Genomic DNA, 24,067 nt, shown 5'->3' with positions numbered 1-24,067 from the left:
TTTATGACAATTGCCATTGATTTGCGATGGTCAAATTATGAGACATTTTTTGTGAAATTTTTACTTTTAATCCCTCAACACATGCCTAGCTCAGGAAGTCAAGACACTAAAAATCATTTTCTTTTAAACAATATCTTTGCATGATTCTGCACTTAAGCATCTTAGTTATAAGTAAATATAGGATGCCAACATGCAGTACATCAGGCTAAGTTATTGTTACATTCTAGCTCCAGACAGGGTCAATATTAACAGAACCCAAGCATCTGCTGCCTCCACAGACAAAACAAACAAACCTAAAAGACTACTGGACATAGTAACCTAGAAAGTTTGAAGTTGTTTCAATATGGTGGTGCCCAGAAGGCAGAAAATGCTAATATACTCCATCTTGTCCCTGTCAAAATGTCCCCCTGTCTTACTCTTCATACTGTTGTAGTTGCAGGGCAATATTTAGGATGCCTTTTCTATGCCAGTTTTTATGATGTATGGATGTAATTTAGAGATCGGTTAATGTTGCAGATGATTTTTTTTTGTTTTATTGTTTTTTATTATTTTATTATTAGATTTTTTCCATCAGGTTCATTTTTTGGTCAGGGAAAATTCTATGTGACATCCACAAAATGGGGACATTGTGTTCACATAATAATAATAATAATAATAATAATAATAATAATAGTTTATTTAGCTTTTAATTTTTCTTGCACAGATATATTTATCTTAAAAAGCATCTATTATATGCACCAGGACTATTATTATAGGAAAATCACATATTTCTTTTTTCTTGTTTTTAATGCATGAAAATATTACTCTGAAGCACACATTGTCATAATTTTATCCCCAGTATTTGTGGTCTCCTTGATTATATGTTTATATAGATATAGATGACAGTAACTGCTGGTTAATTCCTTTACTTGTCTCCTATCTCTAGTAGACAATCACATCATTATCTTCATTAATGGCAATACAGGGACATCTCCTATAGCAGAACAATAGAGCAGAGGATGAAAGAAATCCAGCATTTGGATACTTTAAATCAAGTGTGCTCACGTTAAGTAACATGTGTATATAAAATTAAATCAGGTAATGTATAGCCATTAAGACATCCAGTCAAAGAACTGGTGGCCGTCAGGTCCTGGATCAAACATGTTCACGTGCGTGCGTGTATGTAAAGGTAAGTAATCATTGACATTACTAGCATACCAGCGTGGCAGAGGTCAGTCAAACAGCTTATCAGTTCAAATACAGAGATCTGGTCAGACGGAGAGGTCTGCGGTGGTCACCGTCACCACAACTCTCTCTTTGACCACCACCTGCAAGGTCGAGAAAACTAGGGTTTTTACTTCTGGTGCTAGCTAGTGCCATTATTATTTTTAAAAAAATCTTTTAGAGATAAAGATGATGCCAGGGGAATGGAGGAATTATGAGCAGATTCGTTACTGGTACTCTCACTACAGGTATGGGGTAATTATTGACTTGAGTTGACATTTTCAGTTTAACAAGGTCAGTTATCAAGAAATTGATATTATTATCTCATGAAATTGTTTGCTAAACTGTCAAAGTTTTGATGACGTGAGAAACCTGTCCATAGCCTGCAAACTTGATGGCATTTTTAATGAATTTAATTTTATGATTTCCAAAGTGTAACTTTCATATTTTGTTATAATCATTATTTTAATGCAGTTAAAGCCCCAGCTATTGAATCAGCAATGTGGATACATGACATGGTTCAACTCGTCTCAATTCAATCAAAATTTGAAAACTAAAAAAGTTACTGGTTGAGGGAAGTTTTTGTCCAATTATTCTGAAAATGATGCCAGATAAAATAGTCATTGTTACAAATTTGTAGCAATTGTGACGCAGGCAACTCCAAAGAAATGTGCAGCTAACAAAGTCATTATGTCCGAACTTAGTTATTCTGTCAGTGATATACTCTTGATAAAGCATGTTAAAGTGGCCAGATCTTGTCGTATTAAGTATGTGTATTGTCTCTTTAGTGTAGGATTTAGTGATGAACAGGATAACATGAATAGAAGGAGGTGCAAGATGATCATGTTGATAGGGACGTGACTTGATTAAAACTTGATTGGTTTATACAGTTATCTCTTTATTGGTACCCTGAAGATTCAAGGGCAGTTCATGAAAACCATGCTTGATAGAATAAAGTATTGGTATTGGGTTTTAAAACCTGGCAATTAGGGTAAACTTATAATAGATCATATAGTGTATTCTTAGTAAATTAAAAAAAAAACAGTGACATGGATAGGGTAATGGCTTGAACAAATCTGTTGGCATGGTGATATAATTCTGATTTCAAACAGTAAAAATGATGGGTTTGACTTTTTTAGTAGTGGAAAGATGAGGATCACAGTTCACTGTTCTATGATTTGAAACCTTGCACCAGGTAATACTGTACCCTCACAAGTTAAGTATACACAAGAAGTTATAATGAGAAGGAGTAGAAACGGGACATCAATTATCTCTCTCGTCCAATCAGATCGCAGCATTCTTTTCAAAGCGGCGTCCTTTGAAATTCGATCCTCGTAACTGGTCTAATCCTCCGCTCGCCTCCGCGTGACTCAAGACGGAGAAGCTGAACCAGTGCGTATACGTCTTGAGTTATTCATGTTTAATGCGAATATTTGGAAGTTATACTTAGAAAAACGCCAAGTCGAGCGATATAAAGGTGAGTGAGAGTTGATAATCTGCTTTGAGCATTGTTTTATGTTCATACGGTGGCTGTCAGTCAAATTTGTCAGTGCAGAAAGCAGCGTTAGCTCGAAGATCTGAGGCCGATTCAGTGGGACCTCCATCTTTAGGACTTTTTTCTTCTTAAGTGCGTGATGAATGCACATAATTTATGTTTTTCTGGTTAGTTAAGCACGTGCATCATTGCAATACATCACTTTGGTATTAAATGAATCAATCCTTTAGATGAAAAACGTCGTTTCAAATAGACAACTTTTCATCGGACTTTTTCAAAATGGCGGGTCACAAGAGACAGTTGGGTGACAGTTTGGGACAATTTTTGGTAATTTTAACGTGATGTATGCATATAATTTATGTTTTTCTGGTTAGTTAAGCACATGCACCATTACGATACATCATTGTGATATTAAATGAGTCAATCCTTTAGATGAAAAACATCGTTTCAAATAGACAACTTTTCATCCGACTTTTTCAGAATGGCGGGTCCCTAAATTGGTTAGAGACAGTTGGGTGACAGTTTGGGACAATTTTTGGTAATTTTAACGTGGTGTATGCAGATAATTTATGTTTTTCTGGTTAGTTAAGGACGTGCATCATTACAATACTTCACTTTGGTATTAAATGAATCAATCCTTTAGATGAAAAATAAACAACTTTTCATGGGACTTTTTCAAAATGGTGGATCCAAAATTTGATGACAGGGAACTCTCGGAATTTTTTTTCAATTTTTTTTTGCAATATGATGTTTGCAGAGTTTCGTTTAGGATATAGAGTTATATTTTGTAATGAATTCCGCACTTACTATTTTCAGGTTGAAGAGAATGCAGGTGAAAGATCTTTAGTTTTGCTGGCAAAATGATTGTTTCCAGCAGCAACTTGATGAGGCACAAGGCTCTGTTTTCTTACCACCACTAATATTAAACTATAGTGCACAAGAGGTGCAAGTTTTAAAAGGGAATTTAGTGGTCCAAGTTTTAAAAGGGAATTTTGTGTTCACGGGCTAATTGTCTCAAGTATAAAATAAAATAATCACCACATCAAAATAAAAACTAACCATGTTTGTATTGTTTTAATCACTGTTGGGTGTAACAATATTGATATATTTTCATTGCTGGTACTTTGTTTTAGATATTATACAAGTTGCTCGAATGTTGAAATAAAGCAATATCAATCAATAAAAATATTTCTTTGATTTTTTTCTTCTAATGAATTTAAACTATCAGTCTATTATTAGTTGGCCTCATGTAATAGACAAAGATATAAACAAAAATATGTATTAATGAAATTTTATTTAGAATCGTACTAAGTGCAATAACTTTTCATTTCCCCAATTTTCCTGTTTAAGCTCTACCTGGTATATAAGCAATAATGTGCCAAAAAAGAAAGAAACGAGGCTGGCATACGGAAATTGCAAATACTTCTGTTTTGTGTACACGGCTGTGAATTGAATGTGTCATTTCTAGATGAAGGTAAATTTCCTTTACACACCTTTACACGACAAAAATAATTTAAAATAAATATGAGACTTCTACAGGTGCAAATTTTAGCGTTGAAGGTGGGTTTGTGAAATTGTTCTCATACATTCTTGATGTGAAACTAATTTTTGTATGACTGATCGGCTCTAGATCAAATGAAGGTGTATCTCGTATGATTTGAGTTTTATTTCCCGAAATGGTTGCTTCCAGGCTTGAAATCTCTCTCTACACCTTTCTGTAATCCCACCATGTTTTCTCTGTGAGATTATTAGAGACTTCGCGAGGCTTTATCCCAATTGGCTGAAGCAACCCACGTGAATGGTCTTTTGAATATGTATTAGGCACAAGCTCTCCCTCAGACCACAAGCTGGGTAATTATTAGGATTAAGCCCGTTACGAGGATAGGATGAAAGGAAACCCCTTGTTTCTACTCCTTCTCATTATAACTTCTTGGTATACACAAGGAGCATCATCAGTTGCTGAAACATGTTAGAGTATGAACCCCAGGGTGACAGCATTGACAAGTTTGCTTTGAAGAAAGGAGGTCATGCCCTTCTACCCCATCTCTGGCTACAGTTTGATTTCAATTTAATTTGTTTGAATATGTCTGTCACACTGTGATGAATTGGCTTGTTTAAGGGTGTCTTTCCTTCAGCATTCAGATATGTCCAACTGTTTTGTTTTGGTTGTGTTACTTCAAAGAGGACAACCTTCAAATGCAATTCAGTTGATAAAAAGATTGAATTATCTGTTGAGGAATTCAGAACCTTACAGGTGCTGTTATTTACTGTTACTGATACAGAATGTAGGTAAACATTACAGCTGTCTACCCTTTGATTAATTTTGTCATAAAGAACATGGTTATTTTATCTCTTTGATTAGTACTTTATCATAGGAACATCTCAATTAATTTCTTTTGCAAAAAGACTAAATAAACACCCTTGATATGAAGGAGGAAGTTTGTGTGGGCTAAGGAATCAAAGTTGACAACATCCTCTGTCACTTCTCCACCCATATAAGTACTACCTGTACCATTATCTTATAGTGATGACAGAGAAAACAGTAAAAATAATTAGTACTGGAAAATATACAGCCAAGAGTATATAGTTAACTTCTTTCTTCTTGCCTTTATTATCATCCCTTATGTTGCTGAGTTATGTGATCATGAAGTATAATAGACTAAGTTATGCTGCAGCCTGATGTGGTGATAATTATGATGAAAACCATAAGAATATGAATCAAGATTCCCCAGCTTTTAATGTATTCATCTTGTCCCATCTCCAGGCCTACCCAACTACCAGACTCGGCACCGAATGATCCTGAATTCACCGGTAGATCAGACCACACTACCCGTTTTCAAGGTGTGTGTCAGATCGCATTACACAGTATCAGACGCGACACCGCTCTTGCCTAGTACGCGATGTGATAGTGACGATTCTCAGCGGGGTTGAAAAGCATTGCATCACCACTCAAAATTTGTTCAGGGTATGATACTGTGTAATGCGATCTGACACACACCTTGAAAACGGGTAGTGTGGTCTGATCTACTGGTGAATTCAGGATCATTCGGTGCCGAGTCTGGTAGTTGGGTAGGCCTGATCTCTGAGCTCAGGTGTTCACCTCCCTTGCTGTAAGTCAAGATCAGGTTACACAGTGTACACATAAGCCTAGTACCAATACCACACTCAGCTGACCATAGAGAATTAGTTTAGTGCAGGATTCTGGGTTTTGTCTACGGACACACATGCATGCAAACACACACACACACACACACACACACACACACACACACACACACACACACTAATGGTAACATGTATACAGACGCCCACACATACACCTATGAACACACACACACACACACACATGCATGAACATATAAATACATACCTGTATATATATATATATATATATATATATAGAGAGAGAGAGAGAGAGAGAGAGGAGGGTGAGAGAATTTCTGAATCTCTTTCTTAAGACTGAGTGTGATTTAAAGGTATAAACATCTCTATTGATTTGAATACATAGGGCTGAAACAAGACAGGTTCAGAGCTTGTCATCTATTGCCCTATGTGAATTCCTTGTTATAATTGATTTTAATAGCTGTGGACTTGTAGTAACATACAGGTCTCTTAGTGCAGTCTATCCCCTGCCTGGCTGAACATATTGTGCGTGGATGGTACGCAATGTTGATGGAGGACAGTCCTATGTTATACCTTGTAGTATCATAAAGTGGACCTTGGTCAAACATTGGGGTCGGGCGGGCGGCGGGGGGGGGGGGGGGGGGGGGGGGGGGGGGGGGGACTGTGTCTACAAGTCACTGACCCATAGTTTGGAGGGGATGCGGTTGAATTGGGGTGGGGAGAGAGAGGAAAGTGCAGACATGCCTTGCCCTTATGATATTAATAATTGTATATTTATCAGTGGCTATTAAAATGAATAGTTTATTTGTATATTTCAATATTATGAGTTTATGAATGACTTACAATGTTTTACCTGTGATAGAGGTAAGGACAGTAGCAGTAGTGATGGATAGATACATATGACTACAGTGATGGTGAGAAGGGTGTGCAAGAACTTGTTTAGACTGAACACTGAAACTAATCAGGCATGCCCTAAGAATACATTGGTATAAGGAGTAGATAAGGAACAACAACAATGTCCATGTAAATGTTGATGTTGATGAGGGCAATGTGTAGGTGTTGTTAGACAACTCAGGTGAGAGAGGAACAACCAGAGGTAGCCTTATTTGTGGTCATAGGACAGGTGTTTGTTGTTATAATGAAAGTTGTAAAGGGACTTTGCTTTATGTCTACTTCCGGAAATTATATAAAGTTGTAAAGATGATGTTTGGCAAATGATGTAGGCGGTGGTGAGGCGAGTTGTTCTTGACAGAAGCGCTGTTATTTAGAGTTGGGTAGAATTAGAAGGAAAGGCGTGTGAAAATATTTTTGTGCTGGTTTCATAAGATGAAGCTGGTATATATAAGCACTTGTCTGAAGGTTTAACAGAAAGTCGTGACACATTTCCATGGGACAAATAGCACTGCCAGATTATATGGGGTGAGTTGGCCATAAACTTTTAAAAAAGTGCTGAATAATTTTTCCTTGAAAAAAAAACGGGCTTTTATTTGTGTGTGTGTACATATAAAGATAGATGCCTGTATATTTATGTAGTAATTGGAATGTGCTTATCAAGAGATTTATTGTGTTTGATATAATGTGAAGAGACACCTCATTTTTTGCTAAATGTATAGAAGAATGAAGGGTTTGTTCTTGACATTCCACAGTTCATTGTTATCATGCAATATTGTGACTGAAGGTTTATCTGTTATCTTCTTATTGTTACAAATGACTCTGCTCACGTTGTATTAAGTATGGGGTGATATTTCTTTATTGGTTACATGTTATTTACAGCTCAAGATTGAATAACTCTAGTTTGCAAAAAAGAACATTCATCATTGTCATGATAAGATAAAAATTTTGGATGATTTGGGAAATTGGCCAATATTTGTCACGTGAGATTACTGGGCGTACCTCAAAAATGTAATAAATGTGGACTTTTTCCAAACTGTGGCACTGAATAACTACAGCCGGTGGCAAGTAGTAGTATTAAAGTACGACAAAATTTTTTACCCTTAAGTAGAAGTTTTCACCTAACATGCCTTAGTGTGCAACATGAATGGTGATAAATAAAAACCACTTGTACACCTGGAGATGGCTGTAGGGGGAGAAACATGACTTGTGACAGAAGAGAGAGACATTCTAGCTACCTCAGGGGAAGCATTGGGACTGTGAAATAACTGCCTGTCTTAGCTGGTCTAGACGCCATATATCATGTAGAAATAGTTGTACTGTAACTTTGAACTGTTGCGTGTGCTTAGGTAATCCTGATTATAGGAGGCTGATTGGCGTGGCTTCCTGTGTACTTAGACCCAATGATGTCTTCCACGCATGCTGTGAGGACATGTTCATCCTTAATTTAGCAAAAAAAAAAAAAAAAAAGAATGATGTATTACCTGTAAACCTGTTCCAAGGCCAATGTTTCTCCTTTAATATTTCAGTTTTGAGATTTGTGAAATGTGTATCTTTTCTTGGTGCATTCTGTCACCTTTTTTCATCATCTGTCTGTTCTTATCTCTTATTAATTCATTAATTTTTTTATTTATTTGTTTATTTATTGATGGTAAAAAAAATGGAAAATGTAAAGTTTACCTTCCTCATGGCCTTCAACTCAACACTCACTCTCTCTCTCTCTCTCTCTCTCTCTCTCTCTCAGGTGCTCACTCTGTCAGTGAAATCTACTTGTAATCTAAATAGAACACCGAGTCTTACAAGGAAAGGCACTTAGTAAATGAATAGAGATTTAAGTAGCTTTCAATTATTTATAATTTATTGCTCTTTATGTAGCAGACCAGGAATGTCACAGGTCTATGTCAGTGCTATGTTAGACTTTCAGCTCAGGTGACATAGTACTTATCAGTTTGGAATTACTGAAGAATTTTTGATGCGCTCGTTAGAAACTGAAAGGATTTGTGAATGGGTTTAAATAAACACATTTGTGTCTTTATACCATCAGTTATTTTGTTAAAAGGTATGTATATATGACTATTTACATAGCACGATAAGTAAATAACAGACTATTGAAAATAAATGTATGTATTTGAAAGCCTGTCTCTGTTTAAGACTGATCACGTTATTAGGGGAATGTTTGGAATTGTTAAACAGGTTTTATTATGTAGTATGAATTCAAAGTCCAGTACTTGGTCCACTGCCTGGGAGGTCACTTAGGATGACAGTAGGAAGTGACCAATATCCACAACAAGTTACTGTGTCCTATCTCAAGGAGCTGAACTTGACACAGAGGGAGATATCTTAATCTGAATGTTGGGGTTCGTGGTCAGTTATACTTTATCTTAAGCCAGTTGTTTATCTGGAGTGACCTTTCTGCTGACCTTGTCACATCACTGGACACTTGTCATGAGGGCTGGCCAGTGCATTCATCTATCCATCCCATAATTTCTAGCTCTCTCTTACTTGTTATAAAGCTATGGCTGGCTGAAGACAATCCATCACTTTGATAGGGGGTGTGTCTGTATTAGTTACCTTTAAAAGTATTTAAGTGACCACCAGTAAACCATTACTGCACCTTAAGACTTACAATATGAAACTTTATTGAAATCCTCTCACTGTTACCTAAGCCCTGCACAGATTTATATGGGATAATCTCATTGGGACTTTACTGGATTAGCTAGAGGTTTTATAGTATAAGATCCTGAAAAGGTTGCACAAGTGCAAAAATTTGGAAAGAAGCACGTTGCAGCTAGGGTGTAGTGACTAAATTTTTAGGAGCTCTGATTTGATGTAATTAATTTCTGAATTTGAAATTCATTTGTAACCTTGCTTTTGTTGTGACAAATTTGCAAGACCTTTTACTTTTGATATCTGAAATTGAAAGTCATATTATGTGCAACTCTAGGGGTGTAAAAATGAGAATAGGGTTCTGAAATGCTTGGTTGGAGGCTGTGCATTGACTGGAATTGAAGCAGGTTGTGTAAAGAGATTATAAAATGGGAAGTATAATGGATCACATAACCCACTCACGTTATAGAACACATACCTGCATGTGACAAGGTTTAGGTTATAAGAAAGGTGTGAGAGATAATTTCTTGATGAAAGTTTTTAGATCAGGTACAATTTTAAAGAAGGTTGTTATCAGAAACTTGGAAATGGATATGGTTATCCTGTCTGTTAACCTGTCTGCCCCCCCCCCCCCACCTGATGCCCCCCCCCCCCCCCCTCCTCCACCTGATGGCCCACCGTATGGTCAATTAATTGGCATAATTAGAACATACGAGGCACATGCACACTTGACATTGCTGTTAAGCTGGACCTTTACTCAGTGTTATTGTAACTGTGAACCCTGAGTTAGGTATCAAACAGGTAAATAAAACCCTGTTATTGTCCAGACTTGTTAATCTTAATTAAATGCTCTGATGTAACATTAGCCAGCCACTTGTGCTGAGGGCCTGCTCTTAATACTGCATTATTAATACCTCTAGTGACCACTCCAGTGCAAATACTGACTGACCACTTAAGCCAGGATCTGATTGGATAATCCATCAGCTTACCTGAGCTATGTTGTTTGGACGTTGTGAAAGGCACTGAGCATGCTCAGATATGAAAGCGAGGGCTAGGTATGCTGTGAGTGGGATTTGTATACTGAATACATTGAGCCGGTTTGAATGAACGGAATGAGATGACTGACTGTGATCAGGAGGACCAAAGGAAGGTCTAGTTTGCTGGCTTACAGGGTGGATGAATGAACGCACACCTGACATTTATTACCTGTGAGGAATTTATTTAATGGCCAGCTGTCACTTCTGAAGTTTAGGAGGGAAACAGGTAAATATGTGTGGCTCGTAACTGCTCATTGAAAATACTCCAAGGTTTTTTAGTACTACGCCTATACTTCCTGAACAGCAGCATTATATTATAGTACTAGTGGTGTGATGAAGTTAGTGAGATCAGATATTGGTGTTATATTGATCTGAAGTACATACATATAGAAATGCATTCCATGAATCTTGGATTTGTTGACTTGAGTTGAGAGGTAAGGGAATACCTTGCTCAAGTAGTTCAAACTGAATACAGAGGAGGCAGGTCCCTGGTGATGGATCTAAAGTGTCAGCATACTTATGATTGCCTATTGATATAGCCCATATCTTCTTCAGTATATCTGATTGATCTATAATGGATGACCAGAGAACAGTATCAATGTCAAATTAACATGATTTAATAGAGGTAAGGGCTGTCTTGGATAGTAGCAGTAAAAGTAATTCATTGATTTCCACCTCTTGATATTATAAATAAAGTACTTCATCTTCAAGAAGGAATGAAGGGCGAGGTGAGAGAACACCTTGTTCTGTGTTGTTAATACCTCTCAATGTTGAAATAGTGAGCCGAGATTTCCTTTGCATTCTTATTCCCTGTGATGTTTTTCCTCATGATGTTTTAATAAGACTAAAGCAAACATAGCAGACTGCAACAGGCACAGTTCACAGTGGCACATTGGCTTTGTTCTGTACTAAGATACCAGGCAGGAATTTCACTTCTTTCTTTTGAACACACTTCAAACATCATTGCATTTTAGGTTCTGGCACTTACGTGGTTTTTTTAAAAAGACAGAAATGCTGCAAATAATGGTTGTTTTTTCTTTTACTTTCACAATGGGACATACCTTCCTTCTTGGACATTTTTGGTGCTTGTCTGGGTTGTATGCATACAAAGATAACAATTGGTTTTCTTTCGTGGAAAAGCAGAGGTTTTTGGAGGGCAAGAGCTCACTCAGTTATTCACAGCTAGAATGTATTGTATTGACTTAATATCTAGTTTTGTGAAGTTTGGCACCAAGTTCTGGTGATTCTCAAAATCTAATATTTCCATGAGTAAAAAATGTAATTACTGGTTACTCCACAAGCCCCATCTGTTACCAAGTTGGTTATTACTCATGGCACAGCTGAATGTGATGGAATCTAGTTAGACCTCCAGTAAGACCTGGTCTCTGCTACATGGTGGGTATGGCACCAGAGGTAGGCAGTATAAACCTATACATAATGCATGGAGGCCCTATCTCTACAGACTGGTACAGGAAGTGACATAGGAAGTTCTCAGTAATGTGAAGATCATTTTGAATTGCCTTAATTTCCATTTTGAATTGCCTTTCCTTATTTCTTGTGCATAATTTGTTAATTTTTTATCAATGGAATGTCTGTAGTTTATATTTAAGCTGGTATAGTAGGCTGGTTATCTATCAGTAAGAAGTCAAGTCATTGTCACTGGTAAAAAAAAAAAAAAAAAAAAAAATTCCAAAAATCCCACATAATGAGTTATTAATGAAAAATTCTTAAGATATTTTCCATCAAATATTACAAGACAAAGATTGCAAGATTCTGTCAATACTTATGACTGAAAAAAAAGGTATGCTGAAAACATTTTCTGTCAAGAATATGAAGTCTGCCTATTGAGTATTGGGTGCTATCCCAGTAAAGCGGCCGACTGAGGGACCACCTGTTAGTTACGTTCCTTGGGGGACGTCTTCAAGGCAGACGGTGTTTATTGTTATCAAGTTATGCCATCTTTATGCTACTTAGCCCTCCCTCAAATTGATACAGAAGTCTTTAATGGCATAATTTTGTAATGGGGTACTTAGCTGGTCTGTCTGTTTTGGGGGAGGGTCACAGACTGGCACTAAAAGTGTCATATGACATGTCGCAGAGTTGAAGTCAGGGATCAGGCGGATACTTGGAGATCATGTGTCACATATGGACTGAAGTTGAAGGAAAATGATTTAATATGTCTGGCAAAGCAACATAGGTTTTCTGTGTTAATGTGTATCATATTTTATACAATAAACTGGTATAATGTAGGTTGAAACCTCATACATGTATAATATACCAGTTAGTGAAGTGTTCATTTTAAAATAAACTTGACTATATAGGTAGACTATCAGAAATATAAACTTTCAATGGGCTATACAAGGTATGCATCAAAATGTCCAAGTGTCTGCATATTTAAACTCAGAACAATGGTTTATTGTATTTTTTTCTTCTAAAAAGACTACAGTCTGGTATTATAGTGATGATGACAGTCTACTTTAAATCATCACAATACCTGGCCGCGTTGGCTGACTGTGTATCCAAGTCACCACACTGGAACATTGTGTGTCCAGGCTACAGCATGGCGGAACAGGCAGCAAGGAATTTTTGGCTTTGAATACGCTGCGTTGAGGTATTGATTTCCAATTTCCCCGTGACATGCAGAGCAGTGCAGGGCATGGTTGATGAAGTGAGACTAGATATAGTCTGGAGTGAGGCATGGGTAGACAGGTTTTTATAGTAATCTTAATTAATTCTAGGTGTTATTTTGTTTAACATGATATTAGTAGTTGTACACAGCATCCCCAATTATAGTAATTAAAGTGTATATACAACTTTTACACATACGGTGAAGTAGTAATACAACATGGTCGGCTAAGGTAAGCAGGCAGAGAATTGGCTGATACTGGCTTCTGCCCCCCCCCCTCCCCCCATCCCCTTCTCTTCATTTTCCTTTTCTTATCAATTCTGATGATATATCTGTTGACTATGTGGTTGACTGACAGTTGCACTTAGGATGACTTCTGTCCTCAGTGGTCACTTGATGTATGTCCATAAATAAATAAGTTTGTACATATTTATTGGAATGTTTTTGACCAGCATGTAAGCTAAAATGTAAAGATTGACAATATGTTGTATATGCAATTAGATGATACCAAATGACAGTGATTTTTATAAGTGTGTATGTACATTATATTACGATGTGCATCCACATCCTTGGTAGAGGGGGCAGCATCAGACGTAACATGTCCCGGGGGGGTGGGGGGGTAAGATCTGTTTTGTACACTGATGTCACCACCAGCAACAAAATGATTTATCTGCTGTGAAGTTGGCTGAGAATTGTATGTGAAATAAAAAGAGGCAAGGGAAATAAATAGAAAAAAATCAGAGGGGGTAGAAAGATGAAAAGAAGAAATGCAGGAAGTAATCTGTTTTTGATGTTGATTCAATAGATTATCTATAAATACAGGATGAGCGAAACACATTTTTTTATCAAAAGTAAATACTCCATAGACATGCAGGAATCAAAAGAATTCAGGTACAGTAATGTAATACATATCTGTTACTGTATATGATATAGTTTTGATTTCAATGGTACCTAGTGGCCCACTGTAGTTGAGAAGTGATGGGAGGTCAGGGGTCACAGAGGTCAGAGGTCACCCCCATTGAATTCAGGGGTTATTCATTCACGTCTCTATTATCAACTCGTCATTCTTATTGTCATTTATCACATTGTTGCTTTCACTTGTAAGATTTCACTCCACTTGTCAATTTCAGCCCATTTGTTCATTTCACTGGGGATTCCATTGTCGATTTCTTTGCTGATTTCATATTCTATTGATCTTATATCTATATTGATCTTATATCTATATTGATCCATGGACTCCATTGTTGTTCCTGATCAAACATGGCTATTGGTACAGTTTAGACCTGGGTCTCACATTGTGCATATATTGTGTATTTCTCCCTCTTCTTTGGTGCATTGTGGGGCGTAGAGTAATGGTGTTATGAATAGTGTTCGTGATACAGTAATCCTTAGGCAAATCGATCACTGGGTGTTGTGACTTTGTTGTTTCTACATGAAAATGTGATGAAGTTGCAGGCTATGGTAGTGCTTCTGTAGCTCTCTGGTGTATTTTCTTTACATTCACAAAAGGTGATACAGAATATTAATTATGTAACACTGGTTCATAAGCCTTTCTGTTTAGTTCTGTTGTATGCTATATGAAAGGATATGATGTGTTACCTGTTAATTTATTATATATTATGTAGAATGAGGTGGATACCACAGACTGCTATGTGATCCAACTCAGACCCTGTAGTTGTTAAGAATGTGTTTCCATTACACATGCTGTACAGTTTACTCAATCCTAGACTTGTGAATTACCTGTCACAAAGTGAGGTTAAATTAAGTACCTTATGTTTTCTCTAAAATTACAATTCAACAAATTTGTACTTCTGTTGATTTGAAGAATCAAACTGTTATAATTTTGTATATGAATATATTGTCTGTGATATATATTTAGATAGAAAAATTAGGATACTGTAAATGATTTGATTGAAGATGTCACATATTGACATTAAGACAGCATGAAGAAGGTGGTTATATCTTATGGTTGTTGAAACAGGTGTATCTGCTGATGGAGGTGGATCTAGATGTCTAAGCCTGCATTACCTGGGGGGGGTCTCGATAGTCCGAAGGTTCATTGGTCCGAAGGTTCATTGGTCCGAAAAGTGGTTACATTTTCATCGATTTTTTAATCAAGGGTTCATTGGTCCGAAGGTTCTATAGTGAACATTCGGACCAATGAACCTTCGGACTATTGAACCTTCGGACTATCGCTACGGCCCCATTACCTGTGTGTGCACATGTTTTAGACATTCTCTCAGCAAGATACTGCTGCTGTAACTCGTTAGGCTGAATTAATTAAACTTTAGTTCTCTGGGATTACTTGCATGGACAGAGACAAGACTGTCTTTCATATCTTTCGCTGCCCACTAAATGAATGATCTGGTCATTAGTACAGGTAGATTGTTCTTTGAGGACAGTTTACATGTGGTGACCTTTCATCTGATCTTGGTGCGCTTAAAAAGGAATCTAGCTTTAAACTGATTTAGGCATTGTTAAAGAATCTTTTGATTTGTAATATTTAACACATTATAAGTTCTGAAGGTGGTCAAGATTTCTTTTTGCTGTTGAAGTGTAATTTGAAGCGATCCTGGTTTGGAAATGGGCTGGGTCAATTACACAGGTGTAAACCCATCTTAAGCCTAAGAAGTCCCTCAGGAACAGCAGCTGTATTCAAATGTAACATGTTGCTTAGAAGATCAGAGTAATGAAGAGATTAACAGCATGGCAGTAATTACTTCTTGATGCTATCTTTTTGATTGGAAAGGGGAAGGGGGGGAATTAATGAAAGAGGTGAAGTGGGTTTGTAATAGTCTACCTTCACATCCAAAGAATTGTGGGAAATTATAGTAATTATGATATGTGATTGACTGTCTATTGAATATTGATGGCGAAAAATAGAGATGAATTAGACTAGTTGTTTGTAATTATTTTCTTTTCATTCATATGTATCATTCTGTGCATTGTGTTCACTTTTACTAGTCTAGTTATTTCTGCAGATTGTAACCTCTTCTCAATTTCTTATAAACATCTTTCATCCATCCGAAATTTTATTGTTAACTATTCAAATATGAGATTGAAGATTTTGAACAAATTAATGATACAGGATTATAGTTATCATTTATTAATTTATATTATTTGAGTAATCAATGGTTTCTGCATAAATATATAGTGTAGAGAGTTGGCAAATATAACAGTGTACCACTAAGAGCTTCATAAAACATTAAAATTTCTAAAAAAGGTATTTTCTCCTTCCACTTTTGTCTTCAACCACCAGACTTGGTCATCTGTTGATGACTTCCAGCAGATGACTATGCCTTGGAGGTGAAGACTTTCTACCATTACGGTTATTGATGAATGTTAGCTATGATATGAATGAATTTAGGAAGAAATTAAACCAATACTCCTTACCTTCAGGGAATTGTCGAAGAGTAAGACCAATATTTCTAAGCTAATGGCAGTATTGCATGTTTGTCTACCTGAAATCCCTGGAGGTTTTTTAATCATCTATTTTTTCTCTAAAGAATGAATCAGTGTTGGCTAGGTGATTGGTGTCCAGGATTTTTGCTGAGATTTTTATCTTCTTAATTGCCCAAACTTTCCCCTGGAGTAAATATAAGATAATATTGATAGCATAATATTTACCTATAAGTTAAAAATAGGGGAAAATGAATCTTCTCAAACTGACTTGAAATTTTTGCAAACAAATGGTTAGTTTTGAGTTTGTTTTTTTTTTTCTTATATATCATTTGATCCCACAAGACATCAAGCTTTATCAGCCATTTTGGTTATTTTTCTGTTAAGAATTACAACATTTCTTGATCCATAGATATTTATGTGCATTGGTGTAGAAGTTACTTTTCAATGTTAACATGACACTTTAGGATTTGTTTTCTAGTGGTTTGGTTTTGATGTTAATTCATTGCTCAGAAAATTTGAAAATCCCACATGTGATTCAACCAATGGCCTCGGCTATTTGTGTAATTGTTATAGCAGAGTAGGTTCATTCATGAAGTCAAATTGCTTATGGAAGAACCCCAAGTTGTTTTGTCAGTTTGATACAATGTTGCATTCCTCCAGATAGAATTGGGCGATTACTTCTGCGTGCCTGCCTCGTTGAATTTGCATTATGTATGTGCGTGGAATCCAGGTGGACAACGAATCACACGAAACATGCTGCCCTAACTAGCTAGAACAAACAGCCCAGCACACTTGTTTGTGTATGCAGCGTAAAACAGCAACACAAAAGGGTAATTTCCCCCAAAGAACTACCAGCGACAAGCTGCTTTAATGGAGCTGGCTATTCCTTTCTGAAGCCGTAAGTGTTTCATGTTGCAAATTCTTTTGTTCCGTCACCTCCAAGAGCATGAGTTACGTCTGGCTCAAACATTGTGAATGAAATCAAAACACAGCGTCTTTACATTCTGTTTCTTGTTTGCAACACAAATATCGGTGCCATTGGAATGGAAGTTTTTAATTGGAGCAAAACACTGGCGTTTGTTGTCGCAGCAAAAAGTTGGTTGTTCTGCCGTTGCTCCTGAGGTCATCATTCCCAAGCACATCACCGCTGCTACTTTGCTCCCTGAAAATATTTCAATTCAATCCCTTTTATGTTTGCCTTTAATAAGCAACCTTTGGAGTCCATTATGCCTCTTGGCTTTCACATGTAAAAATGCAAATTGTGATTCAAAGTAGCCTGGAGAATGATGTAAAAGCCACCGAACTAAATTGACTGGCTTTTTATATTGTTGGTGCAGCTGACTGAAGGGATTTAGCTACTGTTATAGGTGGTCGAGTTTGAGCTGCTGTCAACTGTTTAATGGCGGTGAATTAAAGACGGCAAGATGAGGAAGTTCTGGGTTGTAGGAAGGTGTGTATATACTTAATGTTAATGTATTCACACTGCTTGCGTACTAGTACCACAGCAGTAGACATTTCTGTTGGAGCACAACTTGTGACAGAAATTTATGTACTATGTAGTTGTCAGTTCATTCACTTCTGCTTTTTATAAGGGTAGACACATGCTGATGTCATCACAGTAACTTCTGTTGCAGTTGGCTTAAGTTCAAGTAAGGGCATGGTTTGTAAAGGAACTTTTTTTTAGCATTATAACTATCCATTATGTTCTTAGGGCAATGTTTTGAGAGGGTGTTTATAAATTATGTACATGCAGTTATCTTTTACCTTTGTTTTTTATGGTTATATGTTTAGTTATACTTCTTTTGGCACAGCAGTTAATATTTTAAGTGGTCAGTTGCACAGGATAGAGATATAGCACATGCACAGTGATATAGATGAACATGCATTTTTGTCTTGTTTTCAGCTAATTAGTTTATTTATTGTGTTTATGCTGTTGGAAGTAGCATTGTTTTGCCCATTCTAGAACTAGAAATAAGAACGGCAAGTTATAGCAGACAGCTGCATTTATCCTCAGATTTATCAAGATGTTTCAGAGTCTCAGTGTGTGTTTGGTATTGGACCACATTGATGCATTTACCAAACATATATAAATATATATTAGTAGACTACCACAGTGCTGCCTGCACCAGCCAACAAGGTCTTGGGTTCTAAAATGATTGTGGCTGAAATAATGAATAGCAACTATTTCAGTCTGTCAGAATGTGGTGAGCTTGCTGCTATGAAGTGGCTACATTCTGGCTCTAGTTTCACCACAGCGCATGTCGCGTGTTAAACAGGTCATCTGAAGACTGAATGTACATGTCTTGTTGGCAGTCGCTGGATTTCTTTGGTGCTTGTTTAATAGCATGCTCTCTTTGCATTTGGCTAATATTTTTGGATTTGATTAAAGAAAATTAGGAATATTTATTTTAATTTGGAAATTTGTTGTAGATTTGACCACAAAATTATATGAAAGTAAATCAAATGGTTTAAAAAATACCCACTGGATCCAGATTTAATATGTAAGCAGTGTCTCAGGAAGCTTGGTGGTATGTATATGCTGATTCATTGAAACTGAGCCAACTTCTGAGCATTTCACAAATTATTGACGATATTTTCACCAATTTTGAGCAGTAGGAGGGCATCAGGAGGGGGGAGATTTTTAACTTAGAGGTGGTGAAATATTTGTGTAATTTCCGAAAGAATTCCTACAGAAAAATGGCCAAAAAATGGCCACCTGGTTCTTTACACATTCTGAGTAAAACTAAATAGGATGTTTGTATTGAAACCATTTTACATAGAACAATTTTAAAGATTTTTTATAGCTTTAAGTAATAATTGAATTGTGTTTTTGATGAAGACATCACCCTTGTTGCTTTAAAGTTGAAATTATTTTATGGATTTCATTTATCGAAGTCAGCATATATTTTCTACCATTTAATATATTGCATGATCACAAAATGTTCACCAGTTACATGTGAAGGCTGCATTCATTAATAGTTAAGGTGTTCACTGCACTGCTATATTAAGCTTCATCAATTTTAAGAGAAGCCATGAGTACATTAATTGCTAAAGCAACATTCCATAAATGTCAGTTCATTTATATTTAGTAATATTTAAAATATTAAAAATTGTTTCAATTGATTTCATTGATTGCTTGGAAGAACATCAATTAACTGTTTAATAAGTAGTTGTTAATAAGTATTGAAATATTTATCATTTGATTAAATTGTAGTCATATGATCTATTGTGTATGATTACATATATGAAAAGTTAGTGTTTAGTTCAAAAGGTGAAGCATTAGCTGAAAATAGTAAAACAGACATTTTGTTTGATAGATCGTCAAAGTATTTACTGCAAGTACTTATGTTGTTTTTTCAGAACTTCGACTTCAAGTAACAGCCCCTGCTCTGCTCCGAATGAGGGCATGTTTTCTGTCGTTGTCGTAGGGTATGCATTTTCATGTGTGGCTTGTTTATTCAAACACATGTTCACAGTGTGCATGCACATGTTTTGATTTATTGCATGTTATGCTGAATTTTCAAATTTTTGCATTGGAAGAGTATTCTAATATTTTGTTGCTGTTGCTTTTTATCATAAATCCTTGGAGACATTCAGTGGGATTTCATTTGTCCTTAATTAGTCTTCTGGCATAACATTTGAGGTTGCAAAGCATGGTATTTCACGTTTCACAAATAGTTTGTTGCTTACATTTTGTGACAAAATGACAGGAAAAGGTTGGTAAGCTCTTATTGTTTTTTCCACAAAAGATTTGTTCAATTTTCTGCACGGTTATTATTGCTTCTGAGGTTATACTGAGTGTAACAGTTGGTGAGGTTATTGCGTGAATATATATATATATATATTTTAAAGATTACTAGAATGTTTTGTAAAAGGTCATACAAAATAAATTGGACGGTGAAGGGTATCAAACAAGAGATCCACTCTCAAGCTACCAAAAAAAAAGCCCCCAGCAATGTTTGGCGAGCTAAGAGTTCCATCGCTGCTTTGACACAGTTATATTTGTATCCAATACACATCAGTGTAGCATGGCTCAGCCGTTTTCCCCAGGCTCTACGTCCACTTCAGTCTGTGCTTCAACCCTCTCCTGCTTGTTTGCAGTGGCAATCAGAGATATTGACGCACCACCCTCACGGTCACGGGGCATGCTTTCATGTTGAAGTCCTTTGTTGCGGGGTGTTTTCATCATTTATTTACAGAGTGATGTGCTCAACCTGCTTGATGTGGCATTCCTGGAAACATTTTGTTCACGTGGGATGAGTGATGAAATTTGATTTTAATGAAGGCGGAGTCCGATGCTGACTTTCTTTGTTGTATGGTGTTCTCACTGCGTGTGAAGTGAGCTTAGCTTGCAGAAAGCACTAGGGTTGGAATATTTTCCTAGAAAGGATTAAATTTCCAGGATGAAGTCTGAGTAATCAGCTAAACTCTGCATACCTGAAAGCTGACCAGGAATGCTTTGATGTCTTAAAAACACCTTGTTTACCTTAGTACAAAGAGCTCTGATACCGAAAAGCTGACATAGTGTGCCAGGCATTGATACTAGTTTATGTGAGAGCATCTATAATGATTATAACATAAGACATGTAGGTCATGGGAGGGAAAGGTATTTCTTGTTAATGATGATATAACTTGTTTTTTGTCCAAGTCCATGAGTCAGACAATTAGACTTACTGTTAAGTCTGCTACCTGAGTAAATAATGCAACATTTCTTTAATAAAAGGCAGTATAGTTCATCTGAAGAAGTTAACTTTTGAAATCAACAGATATGCCTGAATTCATGATAATAACAAGTGAATATTACCTAAACATACACCTTTAAAATGCACATGTCATTTAATTGTTATTTGAGCCTTTATTTTGCTTTGAATGTGCCTGGCAATCATTGCTTTAATATTCGCTAGGTAACCACAACTGATGCTTGAGGAAATTATTGAATTTTTCTTTTCATGAGAAAGATCTGCTTTAAACATTGTTGAAAATATTGAGTTTTTCTCATTTGTTGTCAGTAAAACTTAGTAATCATACAGCAGTATGTAAATGGCACTCATACAGTAGCATGTGATTGTATTCTGCCTGCTATGACGTCCAGACCTGATATGAAAAGCTACTGTATCTGAGCCTGCGTGTGATGGTGCTATGGCCTGCTGTGAGAGCAGGATGTTTTTTAATGGAACCAAGTAAGATTTAATTCTGAAATATTCGCACCATCTGCGTGTCAGCAGCCTATGTACACCTGACATGATTTCTCTACATTGCAGAGTGCTGGCAGCCTGCCTTCTGAGAAAAGGTCATGTATTTAGATAGCCCACCTTGGAGATGAAGATGTAGAAATATTTAACTTTATCCTCTTCAATGTCTGATACACAGGACACTCTGCAGCAGCAGATTTTTTTTTATTACTGATAGTTGTTCTAGGACTTATCAAAAGATAAAGGTTGTGGAGAATCTGGAAAACATGGTAACAGGCACATAAGTTTTGAACAAGAGGTAGATATTTTCTAATGAATGGTTTATTTTGTTTTTAGGTACATTCCATGTAGGTAATATGTATGATGTTCATATAACAAAACATACCATTTCATGTTAGTAGAGAATATTTTCTCTGTCACACACTGATGTCACATTGTATGAATGTTATGTGATATCTATTGACAGGCAAATTGTAATTATTTTTTCTTTGATTCATGCCCATATCTTCTGCTTTTCCAGGGGTAGCGTTGAGTCAAGTGCCAGTAGCCCAAGTCCCTCATTTTTAAAGAAGGCCCAGGAAATTAAAGATAAGGAACGTAACAAAGAAAAAGACAGTAAAGAAAATATACCTGCACCCATTGAAGAAGAAACAACAAAACGTAATTCTATTGAAGTTCAAGTGCGATCCCCAAGGTATATTGTTTTTTGTCCCTTTTTGTTATTTTCTATTTTAATGAATAATATAAAAGATGGTTAAATTAACAAGCAATATAATTTATTTTCATTAATTTAGTTTAAAAGATTCATGAAGACAAAACAGCTATTAATGAAAGTTAAATTTTTTTGTGAGATATATTTTGAATGTACTCATTGCCCCCTTGCGACATGAACATTATTATAATGGTGAAGTATAATATTTCCCGCCTGTTAACCTCAGCACAACATCAAATAGGGAATTCCTTTCCAGCACATTCTTGGTGTTGACCATCTCACAGTAAGTTCAGTGCACATGGGGTGTGTCTTTTCTTGAAGTCTAAGGCCCCCTGGTGAGCAGAGACCAGTAAGGGCACTTAGAAGTTGCATATTTTACAGGTAGATCAAAAGAAAATAGATTTCTGCTTTTTTGTGCTGTACAGTTCCAGATATTGTTTATGCCATTTAGTTCCACTAGGTTTGTCCAAAATGTAAGGTAACTCTGGATCAGAGATATCAGATTGGTGACTGTAAAATAGGCTGGTTCAAGTAGTTTTGTTTTTTAATATCCTTACAGATAAGAAGTGATAAGGTATGCCTTATTGTTGATGAAATAGTAAATTATTTTTGAAATTTTAATTAACTAAAGATTAGAAATTTAAAATAAGAACCTGTTTTGTTGGAAAAACATGCTTAAAAAATTTAAGTTTCTGTGCACAAATTGAAATGGGGTGCACAGCGGTTCTTGTTGGTAAAATATTTTTTGAAAATTATATTATTAACTTACAGGTTGGAACTTTGAAATTTGATCTTATTTATTGTTGAAACAAATTAAGAGTTTTCTGAAAAATGATTCTCTTTTAAGCTTGTGAGACTGAAATATATAACTTGTTCAGTTAAGAAAATAGCCTCCCCCCCTGTATACCCACCTGTAGAAATGTTAAAACTCTGAGATAGTGAACTGTTGTCATCTAGAACATCTCAGGTTGAGTTCAGTCGTGTGATACTTGGGAAAACATGAAAGTTACTTACATTGAACAAACAAGATATCAGTGCTCACATGTCAATATACACACACTCAGTCAGGCACTTTTCCTAGCACACAAACACACTCACACTCCAATTATGTTATTAAGCTCATTAAATACAAATTAAGTAGCCACGCCTTACTTAGATATGTCCTTGATTATAAAAGCTATCATACAGGGCATCATAGTTGGTCATTTCTGCTGTAGTCAGTAGAGAAAGCTGGGACAGAAAGCTGCGTCTCCTGTATGTTACAACTGTTCTTGCATTCCTCCATGTCTTGTCAAAGTCAGGTGAGCAGACAGAATGGGCCTTGCATGGCAAATAGAACAGGTTTTGAAAGCCATTACATTCCGATGTTTATAACAAAATGTATATAGTCTCAAAATCCCTGAGCTGTTTTATGTGTGTTTTTGTCTGGCGAGATCATTTTCTAATGTGTCTCGCAAGTTTAGGTATGTCCGTTAGCAGGTGAATATGTTTGCTTCTCCGTGATGCAGCTACAAGATTGGAAGTAAGTCAGTTCTCATGTTGTGTCATGGTGAGCTGGGTTTATAGACAGTTCATTTAGGACAGTCTCAGTGGCGATAGACTTGCTGAGCGCCAGTCATTGGTTGTTTAGTCTGATCACTGGTTACGCACAGGTGAATTTGTGTCTCAAATTAACCGTGCTTTTCATCTCTCACCAGAATGTGGAGGGTCTCTGGATGTTCTTGTCTGGGTGTTTGCTACCATGTTTGTAGAAGGGAAAAGTTCACCACCACAAGACTG

The 24,067-nt window shown here is 36.4% G+C and overlaps 1 protein-coding gene across 10 annotated transcripts in view; it reads left to right on the top strand.

Annotated features, from left to right (window-relative positions):
- Positions 1 to 24,067, top strand: part of LOC106166962 (uncharacterized) — a 110,462-nt gene that overhangs the window by 56,925 nt on the left and 29,470 nt on the right. For 7 of the 10 annotated variants that reach the window (XM_087009533.1, XM_087009532.1, XM_087009541.1 and 4 more), the window contains one exon: positions 22,097 to 22,270. In XM_087009533.1, the coding sequence (XP_086865659.1) occupies positions 22,097 to 22,270 (174 nt within the window). Of the gene's footprint in view, positions 1 to 1,377; positions 1,452 to 17,793; positions 17,835 to 19,744; positions 19,814 to 22,096; positions 22,271 to 24,067 lie in introns of those variants that run through there. The other 3 variants (XM_087009534.1, XM_087009539.1, XM_087009542.1) reach the window with 3 other exon arrangements.

The sequence above is a fragment of the Lingula anatina genome, chromosome 3 (assembly GCF_051362555.1).
Source record: "Lingula anatina isolate TDL-2025a chromosome 3, LinAna3.0, whole genome shotgun sequence".
NCBI lineage: Eukaryota > Metazoa > Brachiopoda > Lingulata > Lingulida > Lingulidae > Lingula > Lingula anatina.
The sequence above is the reverse complement of the archived record's forward strand: the minus strand, read 5'-3'. Positions and strand labels throughout refer to the sequence as shown.